This window comes from Lampris incognitus, chromosome 5 (assembly GCF_029633865.1).
Source record: "Lampris incognitus isolate fLamInc1 chromosome 5, fLamInc1.hap2, whole genome shotgun sequence".
Lineage (NCBI taxonomy): Eukaryota > Metazoa > Chordata > Actinopteri > Lampriformes > Lampridae > Lampris > Lampris incognitus.
This window is the reverse complement of record NC_079215.1, coordinates 28,055,086-28,067,289: the sequence shown is the minus strand read 5'-3', so window position 1 is coordinate 28,067,289 and position 12,204 is coordinate 28,055,086. Positions and strand designations below refer to the sequence as shown.

Sequence of the window (12,204 nt, the reverse complement as noted above, 5' to 3'; positions counted from 1 at the left end):
AGCTCTTCTCCACGAGGCTGCATGCACTGCCTTCCCCACAGTCTCACAATAAGCCAGTCTGCAGACACCACAGCCTCAAGTTATTCACTCTTATCATCTGCTGCCGTCTCCGCGCTTGCTTAAAAGTCATTTGTCAGTTCAGATATATTAGATTAGATGGGATGACGAGATGATACTTCATTACATGGAAATGACTGCAGCTGGATATATTAGCCCCGCTCTTACCTTTATTCTTGCGTACTTTATAAAAGCAAAAAAGGACCCGAAGGAATGCAATGTGTGTCTTTGTTTGCATGTATGTGGGTGGTTTTTTTTGTCTATGTGTGTGTACATAGACATGCACAATGCTGTGATTGCAAACGTTCCCTAATCCTCTGTGAATCAGTGGTGGCTGGCCAGTACAGGGTGCTGGGGAACTGTCCCCTTCAAATATCAAGAGATGAAAATCTACTTAAACATATTAAATATAATTTAGTTGTATAATGCAAATAATTATGAAATAAACGTGTTTTTCAGTCTGTGAGCGCCTGTCAGCAGCCATTAAATATTGGTTCCAAATGGTATTTGGTTGATTTCTGTCTGAATACGTATACTTCCTGGGTGAGGGGCGCCAGCCAAACGATACCTTATGTAAGCCCTCAAACCTTTGGCGAGCCAGTGACCTGAGGCTGCTGTCTAATTGGTTTCTTCAGATTTTCCATGGGGCGCAGTTCTGTGCGCCCCAGACACTCCCACTTTTATTGGCAGTGAATTGGTATTGTTTTTTATGTTTTTTGATCTAATATCAATCATATTCACACCCACCACAACGCCATGTCTCGACTGTCAGTCACCCACCATCTACGAACCCTGATAAAATTTATAGGCTACATTCAATCAGTCAATCAAGTTGTATTTTATATAGCGCTTTTCTAGCTGCAACAGCCACTCAAAGCATGTCCTTCTTAATAGCTGTGACTGTGTGGACATTAAAGCAGTTGTCAGGTGTGCTGCACCCCTAAATTGCCCCCCTAAATTAGACCCCCCCCGCTGCCACTGCTGTGAAGAGTACACATGGCCATTGAAACTCTGGTTAATGGTCACACCCATATTTGCATATGAAACTGGTCATTGCCTTCGGTCGTATTGTTTATAAGGGTGGGGATACCTGCAGTTAGTTTAGACTGAAGAGGTCACTTCGTTGAGTGATGAAACGTATCTGTCAATAAATGTTGTATCCAGATGAAGTAATTCAGCATTCTTTGATTTTTTTTTACCTGGATTATTGAGCATGCATCAAGACATTGTGCAATATTCTTATTGTGACCTCTACAAAAACTTCACTGATGGTTTTGCGTCTTTGTTGTCAAAGTATTGTGCACTACAACCAGAAACAAAGCAAAGCTACTGATAGCTGTGGAGAGAGGGAGGAAAGGGAGATTAAATAGAGAATCATCTTTTCACAGCAAGTTTATTATCTTTTCATAGCTCTGTCTAAAATGCTGCATTCTCTTTACCTGAAGTAGTGCTGATTTTCCTCTCAGCCATGTATGGGGAGCTTCTCACTGTAACAAATTTGTGAAAAAAGGAAGAAAAAGCATAGTGTACAGATGTACTGAAGGGACAAGTCTAATAATGTTGATTTGGCGGTGATCTAATCACACCACCAGAGCGACATCATACAGCTGGCTCTTACTTGGTTCTGGGCACAAATAGCACCAATAGCCAACATCAGTGTTTTACTCGGAGTCTCTGGGATTTTCCACCAAGCAACTAGCCTGCCAGGCAGCCTGTTCGACTGACTAACTATCTGACTGACAGTAACAACAGTACCATGTCTTGCCACGGACTCTCCTAACAATCCATCCTGAATAATTTACACAGCAGATTTTTGGAAGATCTTATGGACAAGCTGCATGAATTTGTCCTTGGATCCTGTCAGGTGAAAGTTAGAGGGAAATTATTGGCAGATCAAGAGATGTAGAGCTCAGAGTTGATGCTTGATTCACTGGCTTGATTCATACATCAATAACAGTGTAATCACTCCCTTTGACAAACTGTATAGTAGATACACCAATTATACATAAACAGAATTTCAAAGACATCATAGACTCTGGCAGCCTCCAGTCCTCTGAATCCTTTTTGAGATGATTTCAATTACTTTCACTTTGAGAAGGAGATCAGATTTTATTCAGTTCAGTTATTGTTTGTTTTATAAGTTTACAATTCTTTTATGGTCGCTTTATGGTTTGGGGTTATTTTGGTCTCAGGCTGCAGAGGAGAAAGGTTGTAGACCCAGGACAGTGATTTATATAGTGTGGGAGTAGCTTTCCTCCCTGGACAGTCTCAGATATTTCTTTGTGGGGAAATTAAAAGCCCCGTTCCCCAGCCCTGCTGCACCGAGGTGAAACTTTCAGAGCGTTAAGCCTCAAATTATACTTCAGTAATCACATTATTCATATATTTCTCTTTCTCCTGCCCAATCTCACCCTCTCCACATCTCCCACATCCCCTGAAATCCTATTCTACTTTTATCACCCAGCCCATAACTTAATAACCAAACGGTCTGCAATTGTAGTCCCTCACCTTAACTCGACTTTCCACAAAGATGCTGTGGATGCTGGTTAGAGTTCCGAAAGAGGACGTTTCATTGGCCGTTCATTCATCGCATTATGTTTAAAGAGATTCTGTGCGTGTTGACACTGTGACTAGTACATGTCAGTCAGCCCTCCCCGTCGAAAAGCAGCTGTTTAAGAGCTTGTGAACTGCGCACGTGATTGCTGACCTTGAGACGGCAAATCCAGTTAAGCTAATTGTCCCTTCTCTCCCGCGCTCGAGAGCCAGCTTTGGCGGTATCAGGCCATCAGAGCATGTTTGCCCAATGTTCCCCTTTCAAATGTCACAATTACCATCCAGATAGTTATGAGCGTATCGAGGCATCCTGTGCACATTCATGTCTGTGTTTGGAGAGCTGCACCGTGTGATTATGTGTTTACCTCCCTGTGCTCCTCTGTCATGAGCCCTCCTTTAGCCGTGAAATCAATTTTATTCCATACACATTGACCTCCAAACGAAACTCCCTCCCCCTCTTTGTGCTCTTTATAAGTTGTTTTTTCCCCCCACATCACTTTTTGCAGTCTTTCCTCATGCAGAGCAAGGAAAGGGGTGGGGATTGTAGTGAAAGGTGGTTGGTGGAATATTTTGCAGAACTCGGTGGTCACGAGGGCGTTATGAATCTTTCATGTAAGATGTTAGTGCGCCAAGGAGAGGAAATGTGCTGAAAATGTGATTATGGACTCATGGGGAGGAAACAGTTGGTGGCGAGAGAGAGAGAGAGAGAGAGAGAGAGAGAGAGAGAGAGAGAGAGAGAGAGAGAGAGAGAGACAGGAAGACATGGGCTATTTTGAAGGGTAAAGGAGGTAAAGAGGGGTAGCGTTTTCTGCAGCAGTACTCCTGAGGCCAAAGCTTAACCAAACTGGTGATGACCTGCTCACATATTCAATGACACGTTGCGAGATGAGTGAGAGTTACTCTGTTTCTTAGTGGAGGCCCAGTGCAGCACAATGGCCACATGGTATATAGAGAACCCTGCATTATCCCTAGTTTGCTTTTAAAACACATTCAACCCAAATTGGGTATTGATTATAGGTCTCTCAATGAGACATTCAAGATTGAAATCGAGATAAAAGCCTGTCTTTTGTGTTAACGCACAGTGCTACATGGGATGTCTTACACTTGTCAGCATGAGTGTGAGTTTTTATCTCCAACTGTGGACTACACTGTTTAATGTCACCCTTAAAGCTAAATGACTCATCTACATCGCTCTACCTTACTGTGTCTTGTCTAGAGGTTATCCTATGTCCTAGTGCTTCTTTCTCCCTTATCATCTTCATTTCTCAGTTTCATAGACTTCACATTTGGGTTGAGATTAAGTAGGTGTATGTGTGTGTGTGTGTGTGCGTGCATATATATATATATATATATATATATATATATATATATATATATATATATATATATATATATATATATATGTATGTATGTGTATGTGCGCCTTGGCAGAGCCACATTTGGCTTCACTGTGAAGGTTGTTGAAGCTCTTGTAGCTGTCATCTGCACCACTGCAGCAGAGATTAAAACAGATGAGGAAATGCTGTTCAATTGCAAACCCACTCTGTAACGCAACACAAAGTATCACTAGACATAATCCCTTATAGGTCACTGTTGATTTCAGTAGAGCTTCAGTCTTTGCTGTTCATCAGGGCAGAAGTTTTATTATGTATGCATATGTGTAAGAGTGGGCATATACAGACGGGGCACAGGTCTCCTGGAATAGGCCGAACTGAAGAAAGGAGGAAAGAGGGTCTTTTATACACGGATATGCAGGGGTGAGCATGAGTGGTTAGACACAAGTTAAAAGGGTATGTAATCGAGGAGACAGGATGAGGAGACAGAAAAACAGTAAATCATAATTTACAATGGGGGAAACAAATGATAACAAGAGACTAAACAGGAACAAAGAGCATCAATAAGGAATCAATAGAGTAATCAAAAGCAATCAACTCTTCCACATTACCATGGGCCTGGTAAGACCGCTAAATATTTTAGCTGTCTTTAATGGATGGAGAGCATCCATTAGTTGCCCCTAAACTACGTATACAGTAATATCAAACGTACTTGGTGGGATCTTAGGAGTTGGCTTTACATCTTGAGATGGATCTGTCTGTCAGTTTTATGCTGAAGCAAAAAACACATTCCCATCCTCCCATCCTCCCATCCTCCACCTTACAGCTATTCCAAGTATATGTGAGAAAGGATTTTTTCTTTATAACGAAAAGTGATGCAATGTAGTGTTGTGTTTTATTGATGATTCATTTTTATTTGTTTTAGAGGTTTCAGGAAACACACGCAGACATCCCACCCTAGAAAAAATTATTTCATCCTTCAATACCCCCCCCCCCCCACACACACACACATTGGGACCTGCCCTGGTTGGACACAACCCAACCAGACCAAGGAAGCTGAAGAATTCTTATTTTATATATATATATATATATTACATTTTAATTTTCTGTGATTTTATCAGTAAATTTCAGAAAATATGATGATTTAAAATATAATTATTATTATCATTTTATTATGCTACTCTTGCTTATCAACTAAAGAAAACGATTTGCATTAATTTATTACGGTAATTTGTTCAGTAAAGACAACACGTACATATTTATTGAGTCTACAACATCACCTGTTAAATGCATTAGTAATAGTAGCCTAGCCTGGTCTACAGCCGATTTATGAGGAGCTTGTGCGGCGGTGTGTGATGGGTAAATAGGTTGTGAGAGAAGAGTACAGTATGTAATAGGGAATGTGATACAGTTGTGCTGTGAACTGGAACAAATAGGCTAGAGTCATACGAAGTGATTGTTTTTAAAACAAGTCTACAGGGAGCTCGGTCTCGTCAAGGAAAAAGAAACAGTTGGCATTCAACAATGCTTGTGGACGGATGACACATGCTAACTCACCTCAAACACGTCTTTTGCGATCATTTAAACCACCGTTGAGCAATAGAAAACTCGCTGTTGCAAACGGTGCAACGTGCAGCAGTGTCATTAGTTTTCACTGCTAGTAGGCATGTGCATGCATTAGCGTATTCAGAGGTGAAGCACGTTTTATTTGGCAGAAATGGGCTTTCCATATGTGGCACCTGTCATCCCAAACTTTTGACACAGAGAATTAATGAAAGAGGTGCTACGTATAAAATCCGCCCAGACTGAGCCTGCCCATCACTGATACAGCATGCATTGCTGTGTACCCTCACCCTCATGGTGAAGTGCATGTCCGACGGGTATCACTTTAACTGAGGTATACTTTGTTTAATTTGCTTGCGTCTGCCCGTATGCCCTCGAGCGTAATCACGCGACCTCGGGCCATATCCTGCAGGTGCAGGAGATTTGACCTCACTCGCGGGTTTCGGGGAGCAAAAGTCAATTCGCAGGAGACTCCCCTTCATAAACTCTGAATAAGAAGTATGAAACTGATCTCTCTCTCTCTCTCTCGCTGCCTTTCCCTCCATGCTCCCTTTCTCCCCCCCCTCTTGGGTTTAGCTTTGATATCAGCTGGCTGCTGCACCAACAACTGCAGAAATGTCAAGCTCTGGGACAGGTAAGAAGATCTCACATCATTCCATTTTCTTAAGCCTCTCTTTTGTTAATTGAATCCTTTGAAGGAAAGATAGCCAACAAAAAGGTTTTTGTATATTTTCCAACAATAGCTCCTAAACCCTTCAGGTCAAGGTCAAGGAAAATTTTACTATCCCAGATAGGGAAATCCAGGTGGTCAAGGTGCAGAAGTACATAAAACAGCCACAAAAACAGACATAAATACAAATACAAATATACAGCATGCAGCCCCATCCCCTCCATCCCCCAACACACACACACACACACACACACACACACACACGCCCATGTATGCACACAGAGGGAGTATTTCCAAGCACCCTCGCTCTAGCATACACCACACACACACTAATATAGAAAGACAAATAAATACTTCAGTACGCAGTGGGCTACATGATGCTGGAGAAACGAACTCTACATCAACATTATAATCTACTAATAAAAATATTACACCATACTAGCATTACATATGGAGTACCATTGCACATAGCCCTGGCCAAAATACCATCAAATCCTATATTTCTGTACTGTCCCTTTCATTCAACAGTCTAATTGCTGAAGGAACAGAAGACTTGCTAAACCTGGCTGTTCTTGTTTCCCTTTGCAGAATCCTTCCTTTGCCCCGATAGCTTAGCTGGAACCTGTTGTGTAGAGGGTGACTGGATATTCTTTCCTGTTATACTACCTTTAGGTAGAGCCATACCGGGCCTGGCATCCGACTGTTCAAGTGTATTATTTACATACATATTTTCACTATATTCCCCCGTTCATTATCAGGAGATAAACTTAAGCTTCGTCCTGCAATTCTTTCAAGGCTCAGGCTATCACAAACAAACCCCGATAACTTTCTAATGTGTGTTAGAAGAGTTTGGTGTAGGGTCAGGCTATGCGTGCTCCATATGAGTAATGTGTTTGCATGGGCTGTCCGGCGTAGGTGTAATCACAGTGGGTGCACGGAGTGACTCCAGAGTTAGAGGTGACCCAGGGCTATCCCTGGCTGCCAGCCTCCATCTTCAATCCTAGCACACTGAGAGAGGGTGATGACTCTGTTAATATTAAATAACTGTAATATAGGAATACCAAACATACCTCCCCCTTGAGGATAACTGAGTCACCTTAGCCACTCCTGTCACAGATTAACACACACACACACACACACACACACACACACACACACACACACACACACACACACACACACACACACACACACACACACACACACACACACACACACACACACACACAATGAAGAATCAGCACGTCCATACATATCCAGTGGGGTTGTATTCCATTGTGACTCTTGTACATGCCTCCCTCTCAATCTCCATTGTTACTCGCTCCCATTGTCTGATAAAAAATTAGCCATGACTCGGGTAAAGTCAAAGAATGTGTGCTTCATGTCAGTAGATGATTTGTGAGCTTCTCCCCCCCAAAAAAACAAGGTTTTGCTTACAGTGCAGACAGAGGTGAGGCCCCGTGGCTGTCACTGGTTTCTCCCCTGTGGCCGAGACAGAAGCGGGCCGCAGGATGTCACTGATAAGCAACACAATAGCGTACAGTGACGAACGCCTTACTCTTGGTTTCATTCATTTGTTTCTTTCTCCATATCTTCACAAGCATTTATTCTTATTCTTTTTGTCTAGCTATAGCTGTTTGGCCTTTCCTCTATCCTATTTGAACATGCTCATCTGTGCACCTGCAGTATCTATCTGTGTGTGTGTGTGTGTGTGTGTGTGTGTGTGTGTGTGTGTGTGTGTGTGTGTGTGTGTGTGTGTGTGTGTGTCTCTATCTACATGGATCTATCTACATGTACAGAATCTATCTCTGTCGAGATATAGCCGTTTTGCCTTTCCTATTTGCACATACTCATCTATGCACCTGCAATATCTATTTATGTATGTATGTATCTATCCATCTATCTATCTATCTAGCTATCTATGCATACAGGGTCTTTCTGTCTGTCTGCCACTTATTTAAATGTTAAGTTCATCCAGTCAGGCAATCAGTCATTTACATTCACTTTCTTCTTTTTCTACAGCTTTGATGCCTCCTCTTGACCCCACTGTGTCCTAGCTTGGCCAGCCAGGCTCCTTAATCGGGGGTTGGCTTTACAGCGGTCTGGCCCTCCTGCATCTCTTGACGATGATGGACAAAAAGGCCCTTTGATACCCTTATCGTCTCTGGGCGGTCTGTCCCATCACTACCCATTCCCATTGCCCTGAAACAGCCTGCCTCCATGTTTTCACTTCAACATATCAAGAATTTTATGGGTGGGTGGGTGGGAGTTTTGGGGGAACGCTATTAGTATGGTTGGTAAAGCTCCCGAAGACTGCTGCAGCTAAACGGATGAGACTGAGAGCCGATATCTCTCCCTGCCAACTGTGACATGGCCTACCTCCCGGAGAGCAAAGAGGGAAGGGGGGGGGGGACAGGGGTAAAAGAGAAGAAGAGGACTGTTTATGGTGTTCTCCTCTGTTTACACATGTAGTTCATCGGTTGGGAAGCACATTTTACCAGACTTTCTATGACCTGCTGCTTTTGCCTTTCTTCTCAAATCTGTTTCTCTCTCCTTTTATACTCATCCCCAACTCTTCTGAGGTTCTTTGATTGCTGTTTTTCACCCTCTATCGCCCTTCCCTTCTGCCCCTCGTCATATATGTATCATATTCGGAGTGTGTAATGAGACTGGTGTAATCTAATATTCTGTCTTGAGGTCTCCAAACACAAATCCAGCCAATCACATTACTGTCATTGTCTCCTCTTCCACCCTTGTGATCAGTTAGGAAATCCTCTCGAATAATGTCAGCAGAGCTTCAAAACAGAAAACACATTACACACTTAAAAAAGATAATAATTTGTTTGACAATGATATTCTAGCAAAGAAGATAACCACTTCCTGTGTCTTAAACCAAGATGGCCGATGTTAGCTGCTGAACAATGTTCTAGTTCTATAAGATGCAATGTTCAGGTGTTATTTTCTTTTTTGTATTATCTTCTTTGCTCCTTCCAAGCGCCTATATTGAAGCTGGGGAGAAGATTATACATTTCTCCATGTTGTTGTTTTTTTTTACAAGGAAGTAAAGTCAAAAGTATATAGTAGATTATTGGATTAGTTTTATAAATATATATATAAATATACTATATATATAAATGTGATATGATTATTATTTTTGACTTACTGGTATTAGAACAATTATATGAAGATGCATATAATATACATATATATATATATATATCAAATAATAAATGGAATTCTTTATGTAAAAGTACATAATTTTTGAAGGTTTGTTTTATGCAATTGATATTTATCTCATGAACTGAGTCGGCGGTGACTGTAAGAAACTATTCTAATGACATTCACCTGTTCAGTCAAAGTGTCGTCATCAACCTACCACTGCCACATTTGGCCCCATTTCCACCGACCCATTTGCCACTACCGTAGAGCAGATTGTAGAATTATGGCCATTTGTTTCACAGATGTTGCACTGAAATCCTTTGTTTATGTTTGCATGGAAAATAAGCCCATTTTGTCAAAACTGTAATTCCAGCAACTAGTATTATTGACAATCTCAGCTTTTCAAGCTGCATCACTCAAAGTCAGCCTCTGCAGGACTGAAAGGCATTGCAGAAGGAAATGATTTAAGATTCAAGATTACTTTTTTTTTTGTCCCAAGGGAAATTTGTCTTGGACATAAAGGCTGCCACATAAAAATGCATACATTATAATGCAGAGACAGACAAAGTGCATAGCACAGACAAGTGCAGACATAAAGTGCATTTAAATATGTGCAGCACAGCCCCTCATTTCACACCCTCATGTCCTGAGTTTAGGAGATTCACTGATAGAGGCATGAAAGAGTTTTTATACCTGTTCAGGTATCATATCATGTATTTAATTTGAACCCTGTAGTGTCTACCTGATGAGAGCAGTTCATATTGTGAATACAGGACATGAGAGGGGTCAGCAATCATTTTCCTAGCCTGTTTAGTTATTGTCTTGTCAGAGAGCATTTGGGGGGCGGGGGGGCATGCTCGCTCACCCCCATCACTTTCATTGCTGTGTGGACTAGTCTGTTTATTTGTGAGTTAAACTTAACTGATATGTTACCAAACCAAGCTGACACTCTTGTTACATAATATACTCTCTATCAAAGCATGATAAAATATCGTTACCCTCAGTCCAACCACAAACACCAAAAAGTAGAGTCTCTGTTGGGTCCTGGTATATACAGAATTCACATGGATGTCCCAAGACAGATTACAGTCAATATGTACACCCAAGTATTTGTAAGAATGAACCCGATCAAATATTATGGCTCAGCAGTGGAGAAGGATCCCCCAAATGTCTCATCTCATCTCATCTCATCATCAGCTGCTTCTCCAGGGTCAGGTCTCTGGCAGCAAGCTAAGTAGGGCACTCCAGATGTCCCTCTCCCCAGCAACACCCTCCAGCTCCTCCTGGGGGATCCCAAGGCTTCCCCAGGCCAAACAGGACATGTAGTCCCTCCAGCAAGTTCTGGGTCTACCCCAGGGTTTCCTCCCAGTTGGACTTGCCTGGAAAACCTCCAAAGGAAGGCGACCAGATACCTGAATCAACTCAACTGGCTCCTTTCGACACGAAGGAGGAGCGGCTCTACTCCGAGCTCCCTCTGGATGACCGAGCTGCTCACCCTATCTCTCAGGCTGAGCCCAGACACCCTACTGAGGAAACTCATTTCAGCTGCTTGTATCCGCGATCTCACCCTTTCGGTCACTACCTAAAGCTCATGACCATAGGTGAGGGTTGGAACAAAGATTGACTGGTAAATTGAGAGCTTTGCCTTCCACCTCAGCTCCCTCTTCACCACAACGGTCCGGTACAATGTCCGCATGACTGCTGATGCTGCACCAATCCACCTGTCAATCTCCCGCTCCATCCTACCCTCACTTGTGAACAAGACCCTAAGATACTTGAACTCCATCACTTGAGGCAACAAATCCTCCCTAACCCAGAGGGAGCAAGGATCCCCCAGATGTCCTGAATCAAAAATAATTTCCTCTGTTTTCTTTGTGTTTACACTGAGATGATGGTCATCACACCATTGTATAAACTTTTTAACCTCTAAAATAAAGCCAGAATTACCAGTGTCTGTATCCATAAGCCCCAAGATGGCAGTGTCATCAGAAAACTTGACAACAAAAGTGCTGGGATGACTGCATGTACAATCATTTGTGTATAATGTGAACAGAACAGGATAACTCACACATCCTTGAGGGATGCCTGTGGTAATGACTTTAGACTCAGAAAACATCTGGTTATGTGAAAGATACATTGGGTAGAAACTCTCGTTAGATCGCTTGAGATGATGCCAGATAGCTTTTCCTCTGACCCCATCACCTGCCCCCACATACTGACCGCCAGGCTCTGTACAGTTTCGCTACAGCATCTGCTACCCTAGTTTTGGATGATGTGGGTGGATTGCTGCCTCCCTGCTCCCAACACATAGTTGCAAGTTGGGTTGGCGAACATGTTGTTTTAGTATAGTGATGGTGAGATCAGTTTGAAGCTGATCTTGCTTGATCTGATTGCTTGAAGTGATTAGGGTGTCTTTATTTGGCTAAATAAATCCCTTTAATGAGAACCAGTGGCAGGCTTAAATTTAAAGGCAGAGTCTTGGCAGGGTTATGGTATAGTGTCATCTGTTAAGGTGCTCCATGAAAGGTTTATGGGGAATCCTGTAGTTGATGGAGTTGCGCAATCTCCCAATCAGTGAGGGTCAGTAATGCAGGACAAAAAACCCCCAAATCATCCAGTGTCTGGGGATATGTGTGATTAGCCACCAATTGCATTGATGCAAAGATACAAAAGAGGGAAAATAATTATTGTTGGTGTTGTGGTTTAAAATGAATGTTGGGTCACAGGAGAAAGCAGATGGATTCTGCATGTTAATGTTATGTGCAGAAGAATGTATTGTTCTCTATTTCTCTTTATTTTAATTTTTAATTTAAGAGCGTTTTACTGCAGTTTGCAACATTTGAAGCTTGTTGGTGGGACTTTTCTGCA

General features: G+C 42.2%; 1 protein-coding gene across 1 annotated transcript in view; it reads left to right on the top strand.

The window, feature by feature from the left end:
• ccdc85al (coiled-coil domain containing 85A, like) overlaps positions 1–8,412 on the top strand; it is a 28,329-nt gene extending 19,917 nt beyond the window's left edge. The window contains 2 exon segments of the mRNA XM_056280667.1: positions 6,084–6,141; positions 8,200–8,412. Of these exon segments, the coding sequence (XP_056136642.1) occupies positions 6,084–6,141; positions 8,200–8,218 (77 nt within the window). The 3' untranslated portion in view covers positions 8,219–8,412.
• The last annotated feature ends 3,792 nt before the right edge of the window (positions 8,413–12,204 follow it).